The sequence below is a fragment of the Momordica charantia genome (genome assembly GCF_013281855.1).
Source record: "Momordica charantia cultivar OHB3-1 chromosome 6 unlocalized genomic scaffold, Mcharantia_2.0 BLBB01000006.1, whole genome shotgun sequence".
Classification (NCBI taxonomy): Eukaryota; Viridiplantae; Streptophyta; class Magnoliopsida; order Cucurbitales; family Cucurbitaceae; genus Momordica; species Momordica charantia.
The window spans coordinates 8,069,744-8,097,234 of record NW_028275164.1 but is presented as its reverse complement, the minus strand read 5'-3'; the positions used below and the strand labels follow the sequence as shown (position 1 = coordinate 8,097,234).

General features: G+C 34.3%; 3 protein-coding genes and 1 long non-coding RNA gene across 14 annotated transcripts; 1 reads left to right on the top strand and 3 right to left on the bottom strand.

Moving 5' to 3' along the window:
* Nucleotides 1-1,660: 1,660 nt before the first annotated feature.
* LOC148210633 (uncharacterized) lies at nucleotides 1,661-3,619 on the bottom strand. Its single transcript, XR_015791783.1, has 3 exons — nucleotides 3,424-3,619; nucleotides 2,882-2,926; nucleotides 1,661-1,870 (listed from the first exon to the last, which is right to left on the bottom strand). It is a non-coding gene; the product is annotated as an uncharacterized LOC148210633 (long non-coding RNA).
* A 6,654-nt stretch (nucleotides 3,620-10,273) lies between these two features.
* On the top strand, nucleotides 10,274-14,790 carry EML3 (Emsy N Terminus (ENT)/ plant Tudor-like domains-containing protein). Of its 4 annotated transcripts, XM_088124896.1 has the most exons (11): nucleotides 10,274-10,702; nucleotides 11,111-11,241; nucleotides 11,364-11,569; nucleotides 11,660-11,769; nucleotides 11,903-12,134; nucleotides 12,252-12,437; nucleotides 12,523-12,591; nucleotides 13,432-13,671; nucleotides 13,786-13,854; nucleotides 13,943-14,006; nucleotides 14,464-14,790. In XM_088124896.1, exons 2-11 carry the CDS (start codon nucleotides 11,235-11,237, stop codon nucleotides 14,511-14,513), a joined length of 1,233 nt encoding a protein of 410 aa, XP_087981022.1. In that variant the 5' UTR covers nucleotides 10,274-10,702; nucleotides 11,111-11,234; the 3' UTR covers nucleotides 14,514-14,790. The 4 variants fall into 4 exon arrangements, with proteins under 4 accessions (XP_087981022.1, XP_022154092.1, XP_022154090.1 ...); XM_022298400.2 differs by lacking the exon at nucleotides 11,111-11,241 and having other exon boundaries at nucleotides 11,370-11,569; XM_022298398.2 differs by lacking the exon at nucleotides 11,111-11,241 and having other exon boundaries at nucleotides 10,275-10,702.
* A 31-nt stretch (nucleotides 14,791-14,821) lies between these two features.
* LOC111021430 (alpha/beta-Hydrolases superfamily protein) lies at nucleotides 14,822-17,148 on the bottom strand. The gene is made up of 2 exons (XM_022298401.2): nucleotides 16,460-17,148; nucleotides 14,822-15,270 (listed from the first exon to the last, which is right to left on the bottom strand). The coding sequence occupies exons 1-2, from the start codon at nucleotides 16,806-16,808 to the stop codon at nucleotides 14,948-14,950; spliced, it is 672 nt and encodes a 223-aa protein (XP_022154093.1). The 5' UTR covers nucleotides 16,809-17,148; the 3' UTR covers nucleotides 14,822-14,947.
* A 1,807-nt stretch (nucleotides 17,149-18,955) lies between these two features.
* On the bottom strand, nucleotides 18,956-25,402 carry SETH2 (UDP-Glycosyltransferase superfamily protein). Of its 8 annotated transcripts, XM_088124893.1 has the most exons (12): nucleotides 25,047-25,400; nucleotides 24,640-24,779; nucleotides 23,721-23,966; nucleotides 23,603-23,635; nucleotides 23,394-23,516; nucleotides 22,781-22,935; nucleotides 22,029-22,119; nucleotides 21,800-21,916; nucleotides 21,594-21,697; nucleotides 21,261-21,351; nucleotides 21,058-21,173; nucleotides 18,956-19,978 (listed from the first exon to the last, which is right to left on the bottom strand). In XM_088124893.1, the coding sequence occupies exons 2-11, from the start codon at nucleotides 24,760-24,762 to the stop codon at nucleotides 21,081-21,083; spliced, it is 1,176 nt and encodes a 391-aa protein (XP_087981019.1). In that variant the 5' UTR covers nucleotides 24,763-24,779; nucleotides 25,047-25,400; the 3' UTR covers nucleotides 18,956-19,978; nucleotides 21,058-21,080. The 8 variants fall into 8 exon arrangements, 6 of the variants coding, with proteins under 6 accessions (XP_087981019.1, XP_087981021.1, XP_087981020.1 ...); XR_002602840.2 differs by having other exon boundaries at nucleotides 18,956-19,366; nucleotides 19,875-19,978; nucleotides 23,394-23,966; XM_088124895.1 differs by lacking the exon at nucleotides 23,603-23,635.
* Nucleotides 25,403-27,491: the final 2,089 nt, after the last annotated feature.

Genomic DNA, 27,491 nt, shown 5'->3' with positions numbered 1-27,491 from the left:
ATTTTTCAACGGTTATAATTGAGTATTAATTGATTACTTTAATATATCAGATGGTTTAAATATCTTTTATTTTTATCTATCTGATTTTGATTCTAAAATTAACCATGTTTATTTTAGCCATTTAATTATTTAAAAAATAATTACTTTTTTTAAATATCCCATTCAGAAATTATATGATTGGAATGTAAGCAAAATAATATATATATAAACACATGTGTATGTATAAGAAATATTTCACTCCCTGTACTAAAAAAAATAAATAAATAAAAATTTCACTCTCTAGCATAATTTTAGCCTAACCTTAATCTGCCGCCAACTCCCTCCTAACCTTAATCCACCGCCATCGTCCTCCTATCCTAAGCTGTCGCGAACACCTTCCTAACGAGCTCACTGTCCTTTTTGACTGCTTTCAAATGGATTCGAGAAATTGCAGCATTCAAAACAATTACTACTGAGTTGGGTGCGACAGTGACCGTTTTCTCATAAAAGACTCTAGGAAGAATATTCAGATTTCTCTTCAACTTTCCCAGCTTTAGTGGTTAGAAAAGACTTTGGTGGAACTTCTGCATTGTCCTTTGTATTCAAGATGTTCCATGCAAGTTAGGGATGGGAACGAAACTTGTCGACTCCATAAAAAGAGATTCTTTGAAGGCTGGTTTGGGTTGTTTAGCCCCTTCAGGTGAAAGAAAATTCATAATGGTACCTGTAGGGATTGGGAAGATCGATTGGATAACCTTTTGGGACATGATAAAAGACTCAATAGTGAATTTCAAAAGAAGGTATTGCAGGGCGCCTCAAACTTTTCTTTTGCCAAAGAACAGAGATAATATGATGGCATCCCATACCGCAGAGAATGAGGTTTCGAGAAAAAAAAAAATGGAGCAACTCTTATTGGGTTCAAAAGGAACATGAAGTTGTGGAAACAGATTGGGATAATGTCCTGGTTATCTCAAGGTTTTACGCTCAGGATAGTTGGGAGGCATTGCCTCCCTCAAAAGTTTCTTCTTGGAAATTGTCAAGTTAACCCTTTCTTGGCAGATAAGGCTTTATTTAGATTCGAAAGTGGAAGACCCTTGAACTCTTATTGGCTCAATGGTAAATGGTGCAAGTTAGATGGGTTTCACGTGAAGATGGAGAAGTGGGATCTTGAAAAGCATGGCAGGAAAGAATTGACAGTTTGTTTTGGTGGCTGGTTGAAAATTTACGACTTACCTTTAGAGCTTTGGAACACAAATTGCTTCAAGGCCATTGGAACACATCTTGGAGGTTTGAAGAAAATCTCTTCAGTAACACTAAATCTATTAGATTGTTCAGCAGCTTTCATTCAAGTAGAGAATAATGATTGCGGCTTTATTCCGGCTTCTATCGAGATAACTATGAAACGTGGAGTGTTTGTGGTAAACGTGGTTGCCTTAAATGAAGCTATCAAGCCATCTTTCTCCTCCGTTCAACTTTCAAAGACTTCATTAGTTGCAGATTCTTCAAATCCTTTGGATATCCAAAGATTGCAGGAAGTCTTAGCAGACGAAGTGACACGACCCGTCCCAAACACCTACTAGTCCTAGAACGAGTCGCGCCGACCACAGACCCCGACTAACTACGAAGTTAGTGGTCAACTTCTTTCTTTCCTTTGACCTGAACTTTGACTAACAACTCCGAATGGATGCACAATAAAATATTAATCTTAACCAAACAACCATTCTTACATCCATTCTATACATTCTTTTCCTATCAACAGAATGCAGATAAAATTTCTTACAAACCAATTAAACTACATACAAAGAGATATGCAACTCTTGAACAACTCGGGGTGGCAGAAGCTGAACTAAATTCTTCTTGAAACTCAGAAACTCAGATACTCAGGTACAGCCTGGAGGGAAAACAAAACATAAACAGTGAGCTGAGAAGCTCAGTGAGTGGTAAGTTAATAAGAAAATATTGTCGTCAACTTTCTTTCATAAACAACTTAAAATTTAGCTCTTAAAACAAACATCATAAAACTGAAGTAATAATCATTCTCATTAAAATTCCATAAAATTCGAGTAAAACTAGAGCAACATTATACATTTCATAAAACTCAGTAAACTTCTCAAAACTAAACTTGTAACAACAATTTCTTTACAGGCAAACCGAAAAGACAACGCTCCCAAGTCCAGGATTCGGAATCCGGATTTGGCCCTTATCGCCCCGGCATTCCCCTGCGTCCCCCGCGACCTAGTTACGCCAACTTCTCAACATGCTTTAAAACATATAAAACATTCTTTCTTTCAAACATAAAACAGATCGATAAAACTCAACACCACACATGTATCCATATTCTATTCTGGTCTACTGGCATAGAGTAATCTCAATACGCACAACATAATAATTTTGGTCCACTAGCATAGAGTAATCTCAATACGCATAGCAGAATAATTTTCTCAACACGTGGAGTAAAATGGTCTCAAAGACCTTCTATTTCTGGGTATACTATAGAAACACATTCACATAGCATACGAATAATCACCTGGATACAATAACATGGTGGTTTGAAAACTTCTTTCTCAATCTCATAAACTGTTCTAAAATTCTTCTTTCCTTCTTTCTAATAACTTTTCTTTCTTTCTCAAATCATTTCTAAAATCTTTTTTTCTAAGTACATTTCATAAAATTCTAAAATCATCTTCTGAAATCTCTTTCTAAATAACATTTCATATCTTCCTTCAAATATTTCTCTAAATCATAAAACATTTCTAAATTCTCAAAAACATTTTTTAAATTCTCGAACAAACACATTTTCTTTCATTCTTAGCAGAAATGCTAAATCATACATAATATATAATTTCTCATAAATTCTATATCAATAGGTATCTAAAACCATTTAATAAAAATAACCACTCACTAATCCTTCAAACTCGGTCGTCCTCCGTTCCAATTTCTGCTCGACCTGAAATATCGATTCAATACCAAATTAATTCATGCTTTAATCCAATTTAACTTCAACAAATTTTTGTTTCCAATTGAAATTACATTATCTTCCAAATTAATCTACATAAACCCAATTTTATAACTCATTCTCCCTCTTCATTAGCAACCCACCATTTTTCTCTCTCATACCATTTACAAGTGGGTCCCACCAAAACCCATTGAATTTCTCTCCCTTTCACCTTCTCACGTGATTTCCCCTCTCTTTACAATTCATTTTTACTTTTCTCAATTAAATTCAATTAAAAAATTCCTCTCTCTCTTCCTAAAAACTATTCTTCTTCTTTCTTCTCCAAAACCCACGGATTTTCTTCCTTCCATCCTCTTTCTCTATTTTTCTTTTTTTTTTCTTCAACCAAGAACCACAATTTTAACCTCAAATAACTTGTCCTTCACAAAACCCACAAATGAAAGGAGTCTATTTTCGAGAATCTCATGGTTTAAGACACTGAAACTTACCCAAAAACAAGCTTCAAGAACTCCAACCGGTTTAAAAAAAAACTCTTCCTTCCTCCTTAGCCGTACACCACCTTCGATTTCTTTCTCTTCCCTGTTCATTCTTCTTCTCCTACATTGTCTCTCTTTTTTTTCTTCACACTTTTTTCTTTTCTTTCCTTTTTCCGTTCTTATGCTTTCTCTTTCTTTCTTTTTATTTATTCTTTTCATTCCCCTCCTTTTCTTTTCTTTTTAAAACACCTGTCACCCACCTTCATTAATCAACAACACACACACACGTGCCTTTCTAAAAAAAACTTTCATTTCTTTCATTTCTTTTTTTTTTTGCAAAATTACCAAAATGCGCTTCCAACTAAAATTCCAATTTTTTTTCTTTTTCCCTTTTTTTTGTTTTTCACTTTGAAACGGTCCATACACGAAGAGTTTCAATTTGGCAACATTTCTAATAAGACTAGCTTGGAAAAGCATATTGCAATTGTCCCCTCATCTATTCAAAACGCACCAGTTGGTCCAAACAATATGTCGAGTTAATTGAGCACCCCTATGGTCAGAAAAGAAGTGTGAATTATTGGCCCTACTGTTTTTCAAGAGCTAAATGCAGAAGTTATTTTGAACCAAAGGTCAAAGGGCAATCCGTTTCCATCGGGTATGAAGAATACTGAACGATTAATTCAACCCCTTCGTTTTTACCAACTCTCGTAGAAAGCCTAATTCTAATTTTGGAAACGAGCTTGCAAAGCCCTCAATAGCTGAAGGGGTTCAAGTCAACTTTAATAAGACTTTCTTTTAGAAACGAGATGTAGTGAGTAAAAATTGTTCGGATGAGGTAAATGTCCTGTCCATTGGTACTATCCACTCCATTAACAAATGTTTGCCTTTTCGATCATCTTCCATAGAATTCTCAGATAATGATTTTGAAGATGAGGATGGTGCAATCAGTATTAGTAGTTTAGACTCTTCTACAAAGTCAGACATCCCAATTGAGGACTTTTCTGAACATTCCTATGTGGACGATTTTCAATCCTTATTTAACGAGCAAAAAGAAGATGAGAAACCTGTTCTCTCACAGCGAACAATCATTTCTTCCTTTTTTGAAGAATTGGGGATTACTCTTGTCCCAATTGAGTATGCTCTCTAAGTTTTAAGTTGTTTGAAATGTTGGAATGTCCTCAATTATGCCTTACGCATATTTTAAAGCTTTGTAGTTTTAGTTCGGTTGGTTGGTTGGTAAGGTTTTCAAAGTCTTTCTCCAGCGATTGGTTTGACACTTAGTGGTTTATATTTGGAGGCTTTTTGAAGACAACATTGAGACTTTGTATTTGATGTTTTCTCCTTATTAGCATTTTGGCTGCAATCTGTTCTTGTGCCCTATCTTAAACTTGGGTCATTTTGGAGTTTGATCTTCGTTTCTTGGTGCTAAGGAAGGTTTTTCCCTCATGCGGTTGTTGTCCCTGGATTTAGCTTGTTTTCCCAAGCTCGGCAGCAAGTAGTTCTTCTGAGTTCTGTTTTAGAATGATTTTATCTCTTTTGATCTTGTATTGTTCTTGTTGCGATATTTATTTGTTATTTTTCTATTATTCTCTCTTTTGTTTTCTTTTTAACCCCCTTATGGTTTTGCATCTTGAACATTTTTCCTTTTCATATATCAATAAGTTATTTCTTGTAAAAAAAAATCACAATTTTATTTATTTATTATTTTTTCAAATATGGCAAAAGTATTACTTCATTTTTTTTTCAAAAATTATATGTGTGTTGTTGATGCAAAAATCTGCCAAGGCACGGAGGACGATCTAGGAGGTCGACTGGTAACACTTGGTGTATTCTTCAGGGGTACCTGCAAAACAGGTAACCCACTCCAATGCCCAAGTCAGTAATAATCTGAGCTCAACAGATCAGCGTCAGACAGATTTTCATACTTTAGTGGGTGAAGTGAAGGTGTATTTATAGGGATTTGAGAGTAGTTACACATCCCATCGAGGTACTTCACTGCTCTAGGGTCAAGTGATCTGCTATGGACTGTTGGTCCGTGTTAGTCTTTTGATTTATCCCTGTCTTGGAGCATAATGAAGGTTCTCATCCGCGTCTAAGTAATCGGGCCCGACCTCTGAGGTCGACCTATGATCCTTCGAGAACAGGTCGACCTACGACAGTTTGCCCTTCAATATTGAATTGTCGATGGAACCGCATGACATCAAAGCTTGTCCTTTAGGAGCCCGACATTGCATGAGCTTAAGAGCTCTTCCTAGATGGACATGATATCTTTCGTAGATGAGCTGAGGAGCTCTTCTGTAGATGAACTTAGGAGCTCTTCCTAGATGGACTTAAGGTATCTTCCGTAGATGAGGTTAATAGCTCTTCCGTAGATGAGTTTAAGAGCTCTTCCTAGATGGACATGATATATTCCATAGATGAGCTTGGGAGCTCTTCCGTAGATAAACTTAGTAGCTCTTTCGTAAATGAGCTTAAGAGCTCTTCCTAAATGGACTTAAGAGCTCGACCGTGGATGAGCTTAAGAGCTCGTCATAGATGGACTTAAGACGATATATTCCGTAGATGAGCTTGGGAGCTCTTCCGTAGATGAGCTTAGAAGCTCTTCTGTAGATGAGCTTAAGAGCTTTTCCTAAATCGACTTAAGAGCTCGATCGTGGATGAGCTTAAGAGCTCTTCCTAGATGGACTTAAGAGGTCGGCCGTAGATAATCTCGCCACGTGGTAGGTCATATTTTTGCCCCCAACATGTGTTGTACATTACATTTAACTTTGACTTCGATTAGGTTACGTTACTTCATTTTTGTTAATTTTTTTTTCTTTTTGAGAACATCAGTTTTTGTTAAACTTTGAACTTGTTGCCACATTTTTAAATATATACTTTATTTGCTATTTAGGTAAATACACATTTATATATAATTGTTTTTTACTTTTGATATTTGTTGTTGTTTCTCTCCGATCACGGTTGATGGGAGAAAATTAGAAAATGATAGAGTAGAGAAAATTGAAGAAGGGGAGAAAAATAAAGGAAGAGAAGGGAATGGAAAGAAGAAATAATATAAAACTATTTAATATTCTCACGTCATCTAAAATTTGACAACTCAATTATGCCACATCGTTATAAGTTCAGAGACTATTAAGAACCCTTTTCTAAATGTCGGAGACTAAACTGTCACTTTTTGAAACTCGGGACCAAATAGACACTTATCCTCAAATTCATGGACCAAAAGTGCATTTTACCCTACAATTAAAACACGCCACAAATTTAACCTAATAATTTTTTTTTGTTATTATAAAATGTTGGGTTTGTAAGAGGAATGCAAACAAAGTCTCGCTAAGAAATGAAGTGATCTATGGTATATAAGAGAAAACAATTATCTCCATTGATATGAGATATTTTGGAGAAATTAAAACAAAGCGAAGGTTGTGCCCAGAGCGGATATAAGATATACACTTATTGCGAAAGTATATTTCTCTCTCACTTTCCAGAATTTTCCACTGATTCAGTCTATTATTCGAAGTTGTATCATAATTCAATCCATTTAAAAGAGATCAAACATCGTAGTATGTAAAAACATCAATTGAGTGTGAGGTATTTAAGTCTATACCAATTTAATACCCCAGTTGGAATTTGTAGGGGAGTTCGGGGAAATATTACAAATACAAAACGATACTCTCACTTAGAATATTTATATTAAAATCAATAGGATGTCACTTGGGCTACATTTAAAAGGGATTCATCCTCAATAAGATTAACGAGTCATAAAGGAAGTAGGAGGTGGTCTATTGAGACCATAAAAAAGAGCCAAAATGACTGAGCCTACATTTTGCAAACATGTGAAATAGTTGGTTTCGGCCTCTTCGAATGCGAGTTAAGGAGATTGAACGAACTTTTATCACCATTGTACCACTACTAGTATATATTGGAAATACTAATCAATGTAATGTAAGGATTCCTTTTCTTTTAGTACATGTGGGGGTGGGAGATCGAACTCACCAACCTCTTGGTTGAAGATATATGTCAATTACAGCTGAGCTATGCTCGTTTTGACATTAAGTATTAATTGATTACTCTAATGTATAAGAAGGTTTACATATTTTAACCTTTTTTTATTTGATCTTGATTCTAAACTTAAAAATATTTGTTTTAGTCATTTAATTATTTAAAAATTATTTTTTTTTTCAAAACAATAAATATGAGAGATAGGAATTTAAATCTCCAACTTAGAAATTATATGCTTTGAACGTTTAAAAAAAAGGAAAAAATATATATATCGTAAGAACTTTTTGATATGCACAACGGAAGCTAAGGATCATAATATATTTAATGAAGCAATTTAACTAAAATAAGCATGCCGGGAAAAATGATGAAAAAAGTAAAGAAGAAGTGATTAACTTTACACCTTTGAAGACCTTCACTATAACTTTTTTTCCTAACTCAATGGGACCACCAACGGCAAATCCGTGCTATCCTTGGGATGATGAACATGGTTGTGGTACCGAATTTTGAGTGAAAGCAAAGGGAAAGTACTAATGGCTAGGAGAAAACCTTAGAAATTTGAGTGGAAAAATTATGTACTTATGCAAGGAAGCATTAACCTTCTCAAAGTGATCTTTATCACCTATACAAAGACCAAATGCATGCAATGACAAACCTTGCATGCTTTCCATTTTAAACCCCACGAGCATGTAAAAAATAGGTGTTAATGCCTTAAAGAAACACTTCAAAAACCACTAGTTAGTATGAAAATCCAACTTCGAAGTTGGATTTTCCACTGATCTTGATTTTTAAATAAAACTTTTATAAAAATAATTTTTTATAAAAACAAAAATTGAAATATCAATTTTCTATTAAAACAAAAACCAAGCCAAAATAATATCTCATGTTAATTGGTCTTTTACACTTAAACTTGATTAATCACATTAATCAAATTACCACTATTTTTTATGCTTTAAACTTATTTAAAACTAATTTAAATAAGTCATACTCTCCATAATAATTAATTCTCAATTAATTATTATATATATTATATCTCATATAAAATACAATATTTCCTAAAAAACATAATTTGAACACTTCAAATTTTTGCTTCACCTAGTTCATAAATTTTATCCTTTCTGAGCTAGCATGGAGACCCGATGGACCTACAGATCATGAGCTCCAACGATTTGAGACTAACCGGTCAAACTCTTTAACTTAGTTAATCATCATTTGTTAACTAACAGGACTGTCTACTATAGCCTGTAGATGCACTCCCCTCACTGTAGATATATTTGTGTCCATTCCATATAACCGTCATCAGTAAGTTGATCCTTCACAGGCCGTTCGTAACCTCAGCTAGGTCAAAAATTGTTTTACCCCTGAGTTACATCTTTTCTCCTTAAGTACCGCTATCCCTTTAATGGACAATTGAATTAAGATCAAATCACTAAATCTAATTCCTCTCGGGCCAGTGAGATGATGGGGCCCCTTGTTCAAGACCCGGGATTAGCCCTTAAGGGAACAACCTCTCTACTATCTCTAAATCAGGTAGGAGTGAGTTCTGTCTTGCTAATTTCTATGTCCCCAGCTATCTACCCAGTCTTATCCCTGAAACGGAAGACATATTGAGCAGTGCTGATGAGCTTACTCTCACCTATGCAGATCAAGGGAGAATCCTGAAAAAATAGGAGTTCATAGACGGCTCATAATTTAGATCAAGTTATCTAGGTCATCGATAAACGAAATTAATCAGTGTTTTACATAAACAATGTTAATAAGTAACAGTGATTATTTCAAGGTCAATCTTACACAATCTCATTGTGTAGAACACCCCCACTCACATGTTCCTACATGAACGAATTAAGATCACTTTGTTTATGACACCTTACAACATTTGTAACAATCATAAAGCGGGCTGTATTCAATAGTGTCTCCAGGAAAAAGTATCAAACTTAATCCATGTACTATAGACTGTTTATGCTATTTACTTGAATTTGATCCAGTTTATGTCTCCACATAAAGTCCAAGTACTCATTATAATAACCAAGAGTTCATAGTTTATTGGATTTAGAGTTTAAAAAATTCACTTTCAACACTTGTTTGAATAACCTCACATGAATTAATGTTCACTGTTTACAAACTACGAGTATTAGGACAAAAAAAACGCGACATATATATAATATATATATATATATATATATATATATATTTACTTCATGACATAATTTTAATATGTATTTGTAAGAATATCATAAATTTTAATTTGTTTTTCAAACATGGCATAAATTTTGGTTAGTATATTTTACATTACACTTAACTTTGACTTTGACTTTGATTTAGGTTATTTCAAATATATGTTTTATTTGATGCTATTTAGGTATATACACACACATACATGTATATTTTGTAGTTATTGGTTGAATATTCATTGCAAAACAAACACAAATATCATTTGTTTTCATAAAAATCTTATATAAAGTCTTTAACCGATATAACTGGTTTTTTAGTACAACGAGTAGGATGATCAATGGAGAATTAAAATTCATGTTCTCTTAGTAAAAAAACATATGTCAATTACTACTAAGTTAAGAACTTTCAAAAGAGGCACATATATATATCTCGATAGTAGCCGCCTCCGAGTCCGCACCTTTTTCGACCCGACACGTGAAGCTTCTCATGGCAATTGATCCGATCTTCCCTAATGATAATTTGTGGAGTCCAACTCGACACAACGAGGTAGATTATCCTCAAAACATTTTTTTAACCCAAGCATGGAGTAAAATTTTCAACCAAATTAATGTCCCATGGTTTGATTTTATGAAAGCAAAGTCCCAAAGCGGAATCGAAAGCAATTATTATCCCATAAACAAAATAGACAAACGGAGACAATAATCAATTTCAAGTCCGCCTTCGAGTTCCCTCCCAACGCAGAACGCCCTGCCTCTCTCGCTTCGTTCATCTTTACACACCTTCTGCCCCTCGCAAAAACCCTCAATTCCCAATCCGTAGATTCTTCCTATCAATTATTTCCGCCTGAATTTCTCCAACTTTTTCGAGCGGATCGAGTCGTCTCACTGGATCTAGCCGTGTCTCCAAATTTTTAGCTTCCTCCACTTCATGGGCAGCGGCTGAGCTCGGAGTCGGGCCCATATTCCGTCGTTCCTGTTTGTTCGTCGCCGGTGTTCTTGCTGAATCCGGTCGAATTTTGAGTTGGGTCTGTCGCGAAGTTGATTTCCTTTCCTGGGTTGGAGTGGGTGAACGTTGATTTGGGTGGCCGGAACTTCGATGGAGTATGAACCGTCGGATAGCAGTGGTGAGTAAATTGAAAAGATTGGTTTTGAGCTTTCGAGGGTAGGGGTTTTCTGGGGCTCAATAGCAGTAGCTCGCCTTATGAATTATATTTTTCTCTTGATAATAGCTAGGTTTTATTTATTTATGCATTTTTTTATTTTTTTTTTTGGCTGTTCTAACTTCTAAGTATGCCATCAAATTCATATTGCCTTCTTGCCTTGTTATGTAGAAGTGAGGAAAAATTTTTACCAGGAAGTCTTTGTGCTAACCCTACTAGAAAAGGAATGAAAAAAAGAAAGAAAGAAAGAAAGAAAGAAAGAAAGAAAGAAAAGCTTTTGCGTTATTCATTCTGTTCTGTAGATATAGTATTTCCCTTTGGCTGTTAAGAGCTTTCTCCTTTCTCTCTTTTAATTTAGCTCTTTTCTTCTAGTTACGTCTTCTGTAGTCACTAGCAAGGAAGTATTCTGGTGTTGTAATGGGCAATGAATTGACATTTATATTCTGTTTAAATTCGGTTGCTTTGTGCGTAATAAAGCGACTGCCCGTGAGGTGGTATGAAAGGTGCGCTATGAACTTGCTTGGAGGATTTTGTTAGTTTAATCTTACTATTTTGTAGAATGGCAACATTATTCTGGAGATTTCCTCTTCTAATTTTAAGATTTTACGGTGTAAAACGGCTTCAGGAACAGATGATGACCTTCCTCCTCCTCATCAAAATAGATTTCAACGAGGTGGGCTTCCTGCTGGGAACGGAAGATCTGCTGCGGTCAATTCTTCTACATTACCTAGGATGCTCGGTGATATGGAAATGCAGATCCACCACATTGAGCAGGAAGCATATAGTTCAGTCCTCCGTGCTTTTAAAGCTCAATCAGATGCGATTACATGGGTATCTTTTCTTCAAATTGTTTATTTGTTGAATTTGTAAAATCTATTTTTATGTTCAGCTTTTAAATTCCTTACAATTAACTTTTATCAGGAAAAGGAAAGTTTAATAACAGAATTAAGAAAGGAGTTGAGAGTATCAGATGAAGAACACAGAAAACTTTTATCCAGGGTAAATGCAGACGATGTCATCAAAAGGATAAGGTTTGATGATTTTTCGAGTGATTGTCAATAATATTTTATTTTGATATGGTAATGCTTGTCCTGTACTGCTACTTTACGGCAGTTGGTATGAATCATGCTATATTGTCATGCATTGTTATGAATAATGCTCTAGGGAATGGAGAACAGCAAATGGGGTTCAACCCGGAAAGCTGAATACTGATCAACTGATGGCTGATCCCACACCCAGCCCTACTGCATCTGCATCACGGAAGAAACAGAAAACGTCCCAGGCTTCTTTGTCCCAAGGTGGACCTACTCCTGCAGTACCTCCTGGTACGCAACCATCTTCATCAGCCATGAGACGCGGTCCTCCCCCTGGAGCTAGGAATATAAAGACGAAATCAGTAAGTTTTTTAGATTGTACCTATTGAATAAATTAGGGTTATTTTGTTCTGTTTAATTTTTGTTACCCTCTATTATTTGGTCAATTCACTGCATTGACTGCAACACTTTTTGTGAAGTCCATGCATACAGGTCTTACGGGAAGTGGCCAAGGGAATAATCGAGGTTCTTTAGGGGCCTTTGTTTCACATGAACCTGCTGAAGGAGCAACCCATCAACCGGTAATTGGACGGAAAGTTTGGACTAGGTGGCCCGAAGACAACAGCTTCTATGAGGCTGTTATAACTGATTATAACCATGCTGAGGTTTGTTCTTCACTTCTTTGAACGATTTGATTTTACCCCAGACCTGGGTTATATCCTTGATCTCATCGATCCTTATTTTGGACAGGGCCGTCATGCTTTGGTCTATGATATCAATACGGCAAACGAGACGTGGGAATGGGTCAACCTTAAAGAGGTACTCCCCACCCCATAAATAAAACAGTAAATGAGGGACTTTCTAGATTGCGCTTGTTCATGTATTGTTCCTCTCTATAAGAATATTACCTTTGTTAAAAGGCTTGCTCTTCACTTATTCAAGCTGACGAAAACGAAAAGCATTTTGGATATTGTGCTGTTTATATTTGAGACTACTTCTCAACTAGGGTTATAATGCAATCGGTGGCATGATCGATAGGATGTTTATTATCATATTGCAATATTCTGTGCATGCTAGATAAAGCAGGTCACGTACTTCCGTTATAGGATGGGATCTGTTTGGCAAGTTCTTGTAACAATTGTTCGCTGGTGAAGTAGTAACTATTTGATGCACTTTTGCAATGTTTTCTTGTGCATATTTTTGAGCTTTTAGATCAGACTAGTAACTGGAAGATAGTATAGATTATCATTTACCTGTTTTCCAATCTTCTAATAGTATGCTTGTTAGTTTTCAGCTTATGATATGTGTGTGTGTGTGTGTGTGTGTGTGTGTGTGTGCAGTTGTTCAAGATTTTTTTTCCCTAATAAGAAACCAAGCTTTAATCAAGTAAAAATGAAAGAATATACCAGGGGAGTTGTTCAAGAATTGTAATGTCTTCTGCTCAAATAGAAAACCACTAACAGTGATTGCTGTTGATTGTAAACCACATGACTGTAGTGTGTCTGAAAATGTTGCTTCTTTTTTCACTTAAAGATCAGACTATTAATTGGATGATGAGATGACCAGCCATAAATTCAGTAGTCATTTTTCTATTTGAAATCCTGATCTAAAGTGGAATATTGTCACTTATGAGTTATCTATACACCTCTCCTGTTATAGATACCTCCTGAAGATATTAGGTGGGAACGTGGCGATTTACCTCGCAGTGGCGCTCGACCTGGACACGGGAGGGGCAATAAGAAGTCCATGACACGGGGTGGTGCAGTTGCAGCTGGTGGAAGGGGTCGGGGGACCACAAAGGGCCAATCCAGGAAAGACTTACCTGTCTCTCAAAATGGTTCTAGGAAGCAGGCTACGGGCGATATTGAAATACTTCACACCGACACGCTGATTAAGGAGGTGTGCAAGATATGATATGATTTCTTTTTATCATTCATTTTCTGTTCTTTATTGTTTTGGTTAATGCAAGTGATGACCTTTGTTTTTCCCTTGTTATTTGAGTTGCTCGAACAGGTGGAAAAAGTATTTGGTGCCAATCATCCCGACCCGATGGAGATCGAAAAGGCTAAGAAAGTGCTGAAAGTATGAATCTTTCTTCATCCTAAGCTCCGACTTAACTTTTCTATGTGCATTTACTTATCTAACTTATTTCGGATCTGTGTGAATGCAGGAGCACGAACAATCCCTCGTCGACGCGATCGCAAGGCTTGAAGATGCATCCGATGGTGAAAGTGGTAATAACTAATTAAACATGCTTACTGGTGTACAGTACTTAATTTAAATGATATGCATTGGGTTCTGTATATGTACATTGTGCTTGAAAACATACCAAACCTTCATTTTCTTTTACTGTGCTTTCTTTTTATCAACTTCAGTTCTCGGTCTCCCAATTTTGTAAAATTGTTCACTTCAATTATTAGACTTCTCCTTCAGTACTGATTTATGGATCCAAAAGTTTGCCTGGTATTTATTATTAATATATTTGTGATAGCTTCTTCTCACAAAACATTAGCAAGGTGAAAGGCTAAAAACCCATCTGATTATTAAATTTGGGTGTATAATTTCATCGTCATAATTTCAATGGATTATATATATATATATTTTAATATAAAGAATTAAGAGCGGTTAAATTGGGTTACTTGGTAGTGAGAAGATCATATTTCTTCCTCTTTTTCTTTTTTGGGATTCAAGCAGATGGGAGAGAACCATATTCTCAAGGGCAATCAATGGTTCGTGTATGATGATGATGTAAAGTGGCTGAAGCTCCAAAATGGCAAAAATTCTACAACTTGCAGACTTGCTATGGAAAAATTTCTGCAGTGTGCTCAGCTCCGTTATGGCGTTTTCGAGCATTTTTGAACTCTTGTGATCAACTGTGCAGTTAATGAAGTCATGGCTTCTGTTTATTGATTGTACTAAGAATTCTTGTTTTATTTTGGTATCTAGCTTTAACTCAGTAGAAATGTTCTTCCTGTAAAACTCTATTCCAGAGTCAATAGAATCTCATTTAGATGCTTAGTTTTGTTTTTTCACTGTAATAATTGCAAAATTTGTTGAGCCAAAACCTCTAATTTTCCTGCAGTACACACAAGAAGTTAATATTACAGAGCCTGATCCACAATGGCAACAAAGGGTGGGTTTGTTCCCACAAATATTCTGAACAAAAGTATGAATCCTACAAAGAAGATATAAAATGAAGGATAAGATTCACCATTTGAGCATCATATGAAGGGCCTTCCATTTCAAAGTGGCTCACACCTTCTATTAGATGTGTTTCGACACGTCCCACTGCAGAACTTAACTTGTTCTTCAATTGCTTCACACTTGTGAATCCGTCCCGTGTCCCCATTACGAAAAGCTTTGGTTTTGGAGACTGTAAAATGGCTTTGTGATGTCTACCGAAAAGAATCGAGGCTGTTAGACCGAACGGGTAGCCAAGGCTAACATAGCCTACCACTTGTTCTATCAAATCCACAGATGAGCCAGCAATGGGGGCGCCTGCAAAAAATACAACTACATCACTTGTGATTCAGAATAATTTCACCTGTTCTCTGTCCCCACAAAATAATGGAAAATGATGATCTTAGCGCTTCAAACTTCACTAGATGCATCATCAATATTGCACCACCCTCCCTCTATCCTGCCCTCAATTTTGCTTTGACACAATGTTTCTTTCCAGTGTCTGATGTTCTGATAGAATCAAGACGGTTGGAACCGAGAAAACGAAAGAGTATAGATCCTCTCCTGAGATACGTTATTGTTTTATCCCAACCCGGTTTCATCCTGGAACAATCTTAGATGGTAAAGGTTCTTTCTTAGAAAAGAAAAAGTTGTAAAGATTTGTCCATATAGAGAAAACTATACAGATAAATTGAAGCAGCATCGCCATTGAACTGGAGGCGACCTACTTCCATCACGGAGGGAAAGGAAAGATCTCACTCACAATAGCCTAGTTATAGATGAGTTTCACAACAATTAGAAAGCCCTAGAAATATTCATACGGATTCAACAAGATATTTTTTTTCCTTAAAAAAAGAATCTTTGATAACACCAAGATAAAGATGTTTCAAATATTTGCTTCACTTAACCCAACAGTAACATACTAATTTCAACGAGCAAAAAACTAAGTTAATTCTACTTCCCGATTTATCTTAAAGGAAAGTTTTCCTTTAATCAATTCCTGAAATCCCAGAAAAACTATTCTCTGAATTCATTGCACAAAGAAATATCTGATGGCAAAGCAGAAGGTACTAGTTAATTCTACTTCCCAATTTCTCTTTTGCATCTTCTACATTCAAATTCTTCAACTCGATTATGCCAATCTATTAAAAATTCAATCGGCTGCAAGATAAGATTACTAGTCCATATAAAAACACACATAGACCTTTAAAGCACCTTTGTTCTGTGTGAGCAAGATTATAAATAAGTTGCTTTTTTTTCCATGGATAGAGATCATATAACAATCAACCAGAGAGTTACAGAATCTCTTCAGGTAATTCATAATCCTCCTTCTCCATCAGACTCGTGAAAAGAATTTCAAACTTCCAATCAGTTAGCGTGTAAGAACAATCAAATCCGAGAGCAATCACCAAAACATACGAGCAATCTCAGCAATATTTCACTAACTGAGACCAAAACCGAACCATAACCCACAAAATTCCAGAGCAGAAACTGAAGAACGACATACCTGCAGATGAACCCACCAACAAGATTCGATCAACAGACAAATTCTCACAGACCCACTTGCAGACAGCAGTGACATCCTTAATTTCCGCAAATCCAGTGAGAGAAGCCTTTCCAGACGATTTCCCAGCACCCCTCATGTCAAAAGTCACAGCCCTAAAACCCCTCTCCGCCAATCCAGCGGCTATTCCTCTCAAGAGCCCTTGACAACCACCCAAAACGGAATAGGGATGGACCAGAACAACCACCAGATTTTCCCTCGCCTCCTCATCTTTCGGCTTGAAAACCCTCGCGTGGAGCTTCACCCCATCACTGGTCTCGACTTTACACGACTCCACGGCGCAGTTCGACATCGCCGACAGTTCAAAAACAGGCGGACGAAGAGGAACTGAGGGCTATGAACTGGATCGGAGGCTGCAACTGGAATTTAATCCTTGTGGGGAAACGGAGGAATTAATGATTCTGGTTGGGAGATAACCAATTTTGACGGAGACGTGGTCGGAGAAGAGGGTTCCGACGATTAATTTGGTACCAAAATTCGGTTTCTTCGAGCGGAATTGACAGATTTGAGAGCAGAATCAAAATGGAGCTTATTTGTTTTTCATTCCAACGAATGGAGAACAAAACACTAGAAGTTGGGAAAACTTTTTTTTTTTTTTCCAAATTCCCATTTGAGTGTTTTTAAAATGGTTTAAGGTCAGATTTTTTTTTTTTTTGTGTGTGTAATTTATTAGTTAGTTTATATATATATATATATATATATATATATATTTATATTTAATTTTTAAATCAAAACTGATTCTTTTGGATAGCATAAAATTAATTTGTTTCTTATGTTTCCAAAAAAAAAAAAAAGTTTGGTTTCTGTTAAAAATTATTAAATTAATTGTAAATTTAACTTTTGAGTTTTGTGTGTTGGCGTCAATTTAATTCTTAAACTTAAAAAGATAAAAAAACTATCATCAAATAATAAAATTTGCTTGAATTTTCGTCATCATATAACATATAGCTAGATAGATTAATATAATCAACGTCTTATTAAATAATTCTACCAAAGCAAACGTAACTCAATGTTAATTGACATATATCTTTAATCAAGATGTTTTGAGCTCGAGTCCCCATCCCCTACTAAAAAAATTCTTATTAATACCAATAATGTAAATGATTTCTTTTTTTTTCCTAATTTGAAGATTAAATAGTTATGCTGTCAAAATTTTAAATACTAAACTCATAATTTAAAGAGTAGATTTATATAATTTATTTCTTTTTTGCCTTTAAACTTTCAAAATGTCTGTTTATAAAAAAAAACAAAAAAACAAAAGAAAAAAACAACTTTCAAAATGTCTATTTTAATCGTTGAACTATATATTTAAAAAAAATGTTAAAAAATACATTTGGTCCCTGTACTTACACTAAAGTAACAATTTAGTCCTTGAACTTTAATTTGTAACGATTTAGTCCATCCCTAAAGTAACAATTTAGTCCTTATCGTAAAAAATTTTGTTAAAAATAAGTGTCAAATTTTATCATATAACAATTTAATCTTTCTAATTCATAAACATATTTAATACCTATTTAGTTTATCAATCTATACATATAAGAAACTTAACAAAAAAAAAATCACGACAATGACTAAATTGTTGTCAGTTTGAAAGTACAGAGACTAAATCGTTACAAATTAAAGTTCAAAGACGAAATTGTTACTTAAGAAAAAATACAGGGACCAAAAGTATTTTTTAACAAAAAAAAACTATTTTGATCTTTCATATATGTGCTTTTAACAAATGAATATGATAACTTCAAGTACAAGTACATGTACTAACGTATCAACATAAGCACGTATTGAAGTCACATAGGTAGATCAAGACAATTATTACGTGAGCAAATGTTAGGTAAAAAATTAAAAACAAAAAACAAAATAATAATCTTTTCAAAGTTCAAGGACTATAGTAATATTTTTCAAAAGTTCAAAAATTAAAATGGACAATTTTAAAACTCCAAGACCAAAATAGAATAATCTCAAAAGAAGTCCATTATTTCTAGGTTAATGGGTCAGAGAGTGCACAACTCTCATACTTCTTTCTAAAGCATTTCACAATTCACACTAAGCTCTTCTAGCCTGTTTTGCTTATTTCTAGCTTATTTCTAGGTTTCACTATTGCTCATGACTGGTATATGGATCTTTTTATTACGTAGTGGTCTATTGATTAGAAGCTCGGTGAGATGCAACTAATCGCGAAAGGAGCGAAAGGAATCAAAATGAGATTTAAACCATTAGATAAATATTTTAAAATTTTTATTATATAGGCATAAAATATAGTGTAAATTTGAAAGGTGGAACTTTTGGATTGATCCAATGGCCACCAAGTGTAAACTTTCTGTCCAATCAATGGATGATGGGTCCTCCTTCAGCAGAATATTTGAAGGAAAAAAGCCCCTAAAGAACTTGGAATTATTCACCTAGCCACTCCCAAAAGGACCTATATTCATAGACTTCATAAAGAGTGCTGCATTTCATCCAATGCATTGATCAAATAATAGAGGATAGTTGAAGTGAAATAGCACAAATAATTTACACCATTGTTTCAATGCACAACTCAGCATTTATTTCATCTTTTCTCTCTAACTTTGGAAACATTGAACTTCTCGAGTATTGTTAACACTACAAAGGAAGAAAACCAAAACTAAAATATAGAAATTACAAAAAGAAATCGACTCTAGAGGTCGAGAATAAGAGAGAAGATAACTACAAAACTCTTTCGTGAGATGTGGAACTTAATCATAAATCACACCTCTACTCGAGGACTCTCAAAATCCTATTGTTCCTCTAAAACAAAATATTTCATAAAATAGTAAAAAGAAATGTTGCACAAGGACAAGTCTCTTCCATGTCTTGAAGCAGCGGAAAAACCTCCACAATATAGGATGCGCCATTGAGGCCCCAACAACACAAAAAAAAAAGTGGTATAAAGTCAAATAGTATTAATCTTCCAATGAAAGATTTGACCCCATAAAAGATTCTAGCCTTCAAAAGCATGAAAAATAAAAAGGAAAATGGAAGAGTGTGTCACATAAGAGAGAAAAAATACCCCTTATGAAGGGTTAGGAGTCAACAAATGAAAATTCCTAGCGTATTCCAAGAGTTTCTAAAACTGTCTTTAAACCCCACAAATTGAGACCCACCGAATCTGACACAAAGCACCAGTCTCCAAAAGACTGGCAAACCGTGTTACCTATGCCCAAACTAACTCGAACGATCTCGAAACTACCTCCCTATGTTCAAATGAGATCTCCCACTCTCTTATAGAAAAATTACTCATGATCTTTCCTATCCTTAAAATTATAAAAGGAAGTAGATCAAAAGTCCACTTGAAACCTATCGACTAGGTGTCAACCTACCATTCGTTAGGGAAGAGTACCTTTTTTCCATGAAAAAAACGTTTCTGAACCCTTCACTCAATGAAGGACAAGAGTAAGAAGATTGTGTAGGAATGAGATCGCGGAATTTGACCGCATAATATGCCTGCATACCAAATATCCCTTTAGAGAACATTTTGCATAAGGCTATCTTATCTATTCAACGCATACATAGGTCATAAGATGTGACATTCACAAGTGCCCTAACTCCTAAATAATATTCAAGGAAAACACATGATAAAAAACCAATATGCAGTGTTCAAAAACTTAAGGAGATAAAATGTTATATGCATCATAAGCATAATAGGACTTCTTTTTCATGAGAAAAATGGAAAGAAAAAAAAAAAAAAAAAGATACACAATAGGCATACAAAAAATAATAATAATAATAAATAGCCCAATGACAGGAGACCCACCAAAAGAAAGGGGCTCAAATCCTAAAGGACTTAACCACCCCACAAGGCAGTATTAGATCTAATAATCTTAATAATCTCCAGGTCTCAAATATACTTCTTGAATCTCTCCACCCTCACAGATTCTATTATTTCTCTGGTCCAAATCCCCCACAAAAATAGTCATCATCAGCATAATAGCTCTAAGGACACTAAACTGGACTGGCCATCATACTTCACTTTTTCCCAACATCACAATAAAACAATTTTCCACCCTTAAAGCAACTAAATACATTTCATTCATCCGGAATTTTGACCAAAGATCGGCCTTTCCTTATCTTCTTGAAGCTAGTTACAAGATACAACCTCAGTTTTTTAACTGCCTGATTAAAAAATAATGAATCTAGGTTGAAAATCATTTTTGGTCCCCGTACTTTTATTGAACAATTTAGTCCTTGTATTTCAAATTTGTAATAATTTAGACCCATAATTTTAGTATGTAACAATTTTCTCCTTGTAGCTTAAAATTTGTAATGATTTAGTTCCTACCATGAAAAATGTTGTTGAGATTTAATGGAGTTTCTTATACATGTAGATTAGGGACTAAATGTGTTTATGAACTACGAAGCCTAAATTGTTACCTAATAAAAACCGACGCTTGGACTAAATTGTTACAAATTTTAAAATATGGGGTCTGAATTGTCATAAACTAAAGTTCAGGGACAAAATCGAGAATTCAAGGGTTAAATCGTTACTTCAATGAAAGTACAGGACCAAAAGTTTGTTCGCATACCTCAAAAAGCACTCACTGTCATTTCAAGCCTTTTTTTTGTCCATGTCCTCCATTGGCCCCTGATCTTGATTGCACGTTAATGTAATATCAGGCACCACCTCAATATTCTCATCAGGCTGTTATTAGAGTATAAAAGATAGTCGATAAAAATGAAAATCAGTGGAAGACATTGCAATGAAACCAAAAGGAATACAAATTACTACCTGCCACAGTTTCAAAAGATACCATATTAAGAAGTCGATGATCATAACCACGCAAAAAAGCTTTCCTGCCCATGACCCACATGAGAGATACCTGAAATTTAGATTTTAGTTTTGATGACCCTTCAATATTATCTCATAAGCAGCACTCTACAGTAGGTTGCACGAATGACAAAATTTAAGTCCTCTAATTTTCAGATATCAAGCAAACTTAAGTAAGGATTAATATCTCATTCAATGTCTGGTATGCTGACAAATGGAAGATGTTGCTAGTAATATCTGAACGATGAATGCTCTTTTGAATTTCCATGTAAACATATGATTTCAATAGCATACCTGGAGAGTCGTTCAAGAAGATTTTGATCCGTGCTTCTCAGAGCATAGTCATAAACAATAACTGTCCTTCTTGCAACATCATGCCAATCATACAATTTCTTCATCTAACAGTTTGTTTAAGAGATAGAAAGAGAATACAGTTAGTACATATAAACATTACCAGATGCATATAGAGACTTTTTGTTCCTTTCAAAGAATGCACTCACACGATCATGCATTTCTTGTGGGTGAATCAGAGGAAGTAAGAAAATCGCCTTCTTTATAGCCTGGACCATATCACCAGGATCTGGTTCTGCAAGTACAACCATGTCATCTGGTAGAACCTGGCATCAGAATATAAATATCCAAACCATAGAATAAACCAAAAAGTAAAGAAACAAACATTAGCATATGTATAATATATGAATTATTAAGATGAAAGAGGTAGAAAAGAACCTCTGGCACGCCTCCAACACGCGTACTAACTGTTAATAATCCACAACTAGCAGCCTCTAATATGGCTATGCAAAAAGCTTCTGTTAAAGAACTGCAAGAATGGTAAGAGTCAGAATTCGGATGAAAACATACATTTACAGACCAGGTGATTATAGAAACAACAGAAAACCAGATTTGCAATGTTCTAATCAAGCCTTTTTTTAATTACCATATGCTCTTTTATTTTAAAACAAACAAGCAAAATTGTAACAATCAGCAGCATGGATGAGATGACAATCCAAAGACAACATGGACAACATAGAAACAATCGTAAGTGCTTTATTATCAAATCTACAAGTGCTATGATCTTTTTAGTAAACACCAAAAGACATTGAATTTTTACTACTCCAAAAATACAAGGTCTAGGACAACATGATTCTCAAACTACTCCTATTCCCAAATTCTTAAAAGGTTCCAACATTCAGAAATAAAAAAGAAGTCAACCTTTTTTCTTTTTTAAAATAAAGCTTCACAATAAGAAACACACCGAGTATCACATATTACCATTTCTAATATTCACCTTTACATTCCAGGATGGAAAAATTGACAATCAATTTTCATTTGACATCAACCCAATGACATAATTGTTTGAGTTTGATTGACAACATCAATTAAAGAAAAAAACCCTGATTTTCCAAAAAGAATTAAAAATTTTAGTTTAAAACACTAGAGTAAAGTATGTACTTTAAATATAAAACTCAAGAAGTGACAACCTATTTAGAAATATATGGCCAGATATAAGAACTGATCGAACTCGAGCATGTGGAACAGCTCCCAACATCTCAACCCGATCTTGAAGACCATGCTTTTCCCTCATCTCTTCTAGCCGCACACGCTTCGGTCCATCTCCTCCAATAATGAATCGTACCTATGACAATTACATGTAATCTAAGAATGAAATACTCCAATTACATCTTTCTGCGGAGAAATACACTGATGACATAAAAATGCCATCCTCAATATAATGCAGGCTTTGACATGAATGTCATACTAATTAATATGTTGTCTACTCAATTGTACTCATTAAGCATCATTTTATTTGGAAATTTTAACTTAAGTGATTTTTTTTTTAATTTGAGAATGCATATAAGTTAGGTCATGCAAGCAGAAATGTAGCCATGCAAAGTAAGCTATCAATATCATGCTTAAATGGCAGGGGTTCGTGAAATAAGAAAACAATGAAGTCCATAATAACTCAACCTATGGCAAAACTAAAGAAAAAACAGTCCTTGCATAGCCAGGGGTTCAGGTGAATCAACCACCCATAAGAAGACTAGCCAAAGTGAATACTTCAAATACACACTATCTGGACTTGAAACAACTTACATTTGCAAACATCCGACAGACTTCAGGAATGACTTCAACAAGCAAATCTGCCCCTTTGCGATAAACCAATCGACTTATAACCACAATGATAATCTCGTTTGTACTGAGTCGGTTTGAAGCAGGCTTAAACATAGCAGTATCAACAGCATTAGGTACTACAAAAACTTTTTCTGGTGGCAAACCTGATCGTAGAACTGTGTTTTCCTTACTAGTATGTGAAACACATATAGCCTCAGTAACATCTGCTAACGTAAATTGCAATACTTTGTTCATATGGATGCTTCCCACATCAGCAAAACCATAGAGAGAATGATCAGTAAATACAACCTTGTATCCCATGGTCCTTGCATGCATCAAAGCTTCGTGAGAAAGAGTTGAAAACGCCTGGTGTCCATGCACTAACGTAATTTTTTCTCGAATAAGGATTGTCCTGACGATTGAAAGTGTCCCGTAGAAGGTTGGCAATGTATTTTGCATTAGAAATGGTTTCCATGGTACATAATACACTTTTAGGCCTCCCGTCATGTATCTCACACCGGTACGATTTCCATAAGCATGAGTCATCACCACAACCTAGACAATTATTTTCTTAGAAGTTTATAAAATTGCCAGTAGTTTAAACTTGCATAGATATCAAATCAAAAAGGGTACTAGGCATGTAAACAGCTAGGAAGGGAAATTCAACGGAAATTGGGGACCAAAATAGTGAAAACTTTCTCATCAACATATTATTTAGGATTTTTGACGGGATTAAATTCCATCGACATCCCATAAAATACAATATTTTGCACAAAACATTTTATTGAAATTGCATACAGAAATTTTAATTTAATTTTCCTAAGCTTTTATATAATTTGTTTATTCATTCATATTTTAAAGTACTATCTAAGCTTGAATAAGTTATCACTTACTAGTTCTTCAATATGTTTCCCTCTTTTTCCCTGTCTCTTAACATCCCCTAAATGGCCCGTCCCGATGTATTTGAAAATTTAAAAGACTTAGATATTCCAAAGTCCAAACCACGTGTTGAGAATGACTTAACACCGGCCCTACTCAAAATGAGATGCCCCATGTTTCTTAACATATAAATAGGGAGGGTAGAAAATGAAAACTGATAACTCTAGAATGAACTACCAAATAACGATGCAGAAGAAATATACACCTTGAAATACTCCCTCTACACCTTGAAATACATTTCGATTCAATAACAAAACCATATGAAACACATTGAAGAATCGTCCCTAACCTTGTGACCCAGTTTCAACAGACATTGCGAGAGATAATAGATGTGACTTTCCACACCGCCAAAGTTGGGATAGAAAAAATCAGAGACCATCAGAATTCTGTGTCTTCTTCGATCGCCCATCATAAAAATCTCCCAGACACCTACAATGTGCCACACATCGTGATCCAATCTAACAAACCTTCCGCGTACACAATAAATTCATAATTGGGTCCACGTAAAAAAACATAGTCATACAAGTAATTCAAATACATAACATGTTTAGCCCTCTGAAATCGACACACTCGCGGTAACTAATAAGCAGACCCCATGATAAATTGTACAAAAACAAGTTAATCGAACACTCCATCGCCCAAAATCGATGAGAGAAATAGAGGAGGCGAAAGTGAAACGAAGAAAGAAAGAATTACCCGGTGAGGATGGAGGATGATGCCCAGAGACAGATTTAGTTCGGAATGAATACTTGTGCCTGGAATATTCCTAATTAAGAATTATGGGAATCCATGGAAATAGCTTCAGACAACTACGAGAGGAGTAGGATCCTTCAAGCGAGCAGTGAGTGGGAAAAAAATGTAGAGTTTGGCCAAGTTTACAGAAATCAAACACCAGATTTAAGGGAGGTATGGTGGAGGAGGGAAGAAATTATGGAGCTCATGCGCACAAATGGATTGATTTCAACTGAGAACCCAAGATCGGGAGAGGTTCGAATCATCCAAACTCACGGCCTTGCCAGATGAGCCAAACAGACATTGGAATACCAATGTTTTGAGTATAATTCGTTAATTACATTGGAAAGTTCTTTCTTTTATTTGTTTAATCAATTAATTACTTAAATATAACCGTTCATTAATAAGTGAAAATATTTGCCTCAAATTGTTTAAATATATATATATATCTATATGTATATTGTATTAAAAAGGTAGGACGTAGGAAAAACATTTTTGGACACTTTTACCCTTTACTAAATTTACAAATTACAAATTATAACATTTACAAATATTAAATTAATTATTAATTATTAATTATCCATACTATAAATGCATGGAATATAAAAAGTTGGAATGCAAAAAGTTTTCCAACAACATTAAATTAATTTTTTCTTTAATTAAAATTCATACTAAAATTTCAAGAGTTTTAGAATTTGAAAAACTTTCGTAACGTTTTATTCTCTACTACTATAAAAATAGGGTTCTTCTACATGTTTTTCCCAAGTTTCAATACTTTTTTATTCTTAGTTCCTTCAAACATCTCTCAAAGATGATTCAATCATGAAAACATCTCGAGATATTTGTGAGATATTCATCAAGTTGTAAGGGAGGCATATGTTGAATCTACATATCTCGAATACTAGGTTTGTGACGTTACCATTCCACAATTTTACAAAGTTGAATAATAGTATATGTCAAGCAATCTTCAAGAATGAGCATATTTACTCTAAAAGATGAGTGTATAGTAAGTATTTGGATTTTTTTTATTTTGTTACTATTGTTATTTTTCTAATTTAGTGTGTTTTTTATTTGGAATTTTTCTTTTTTTAGCAATTTAATTTAGTTTAGGATTTGGAATTTTCTTTTTGTTACTAATGTTTTTTTATTGTTTAGTGTACTTTTTTTATTTGGAATGTTTCTTTTTTGAGCAATTTTATTTTGAATATGTGTTTAAAATATAGATAATTACAAGCTCATGTTCTTATTGTTGAAAAAAAAAACAATCATAGAAATCAATACATAAAAAAATGTTTAATTAATAAATTAATTATAAACAATAATTTGTATAGAATCTTAAAAGGTGGAATATAAAACTTTTGGTCATTTTATTTTCTAATAATATAATTTGAAGAATTTTTCTTTAATAAATTTAATTATAATATAAAATTAGATCAATAAAATAATTTATATTTAGTTAAAAAATTCAACATGTATAACAAAATGTCAGCTCTAAACAAATATTTAATAAACAAACAAAATATTAAAAAAAATAAAATAAAGGACCCATATTAGGTTGAAATAATTTAAAAATAAAAATATTAAAATATCTATTTACTTTTTTATTAATATATAATTTTTTCCTTTACTTTTAATTTATTTATTTACAAAATATATCATTAACAATTAATTATAAATAGTATATTTAAAAAATAATTATAAATAGTACATTTTATTATTAGTAATTAGCTGTCCATAATAATAAATATATATAAAAATTAATCTTAATTATTTTTAAAAATAATTATACTTAAAATATTTTAGGTGAAATTATATAAAATTTAAGTTACCTTATAATTAAAAAAAATGTTACGTGCATTGCACGTGGTAATACACTAGTATATATATGTGCCTTAAATGACCACTAATCTATTCGAAAGTAATAGATTAAAAAGAAACATAATAAATATAATAGGAGGATTGGGTGTTAAATAATATCTCTAAAGAAGTTATTAGATTAAGTGGTTTTTCAAATTTGTTAAAAAGCTTTGGAGAGTTGAAGCAACTGTAGGCTACTAAAGTGTAAAACGTGGTAAAATTGTGGCAACAAGATCGCCACCTTATCTCAAAGGTTAAAATGAGACATATTTGTAGTCGTATAAATTTGCTGGATGAGCAAGTATGATTGGACTATAAATAGGTGGGCACCCATGCTCGACAACCCATTAGGGGTTTTTCCAGGTAAAATTACCGTGTCCTATTCGTGATCAGAGTTTTGGTTTGAGACAGTACGAGAGCAATCTTGTATACCCTTTCAAAATGTATAGAGATTGGGTATGAACCTTTACAGAGGCAATTTCGTATGCCCTTTCAAAAATTATAGACATTGGGTATGAATCTTTACACGTAGAACTTTTAGCAACCAAATAG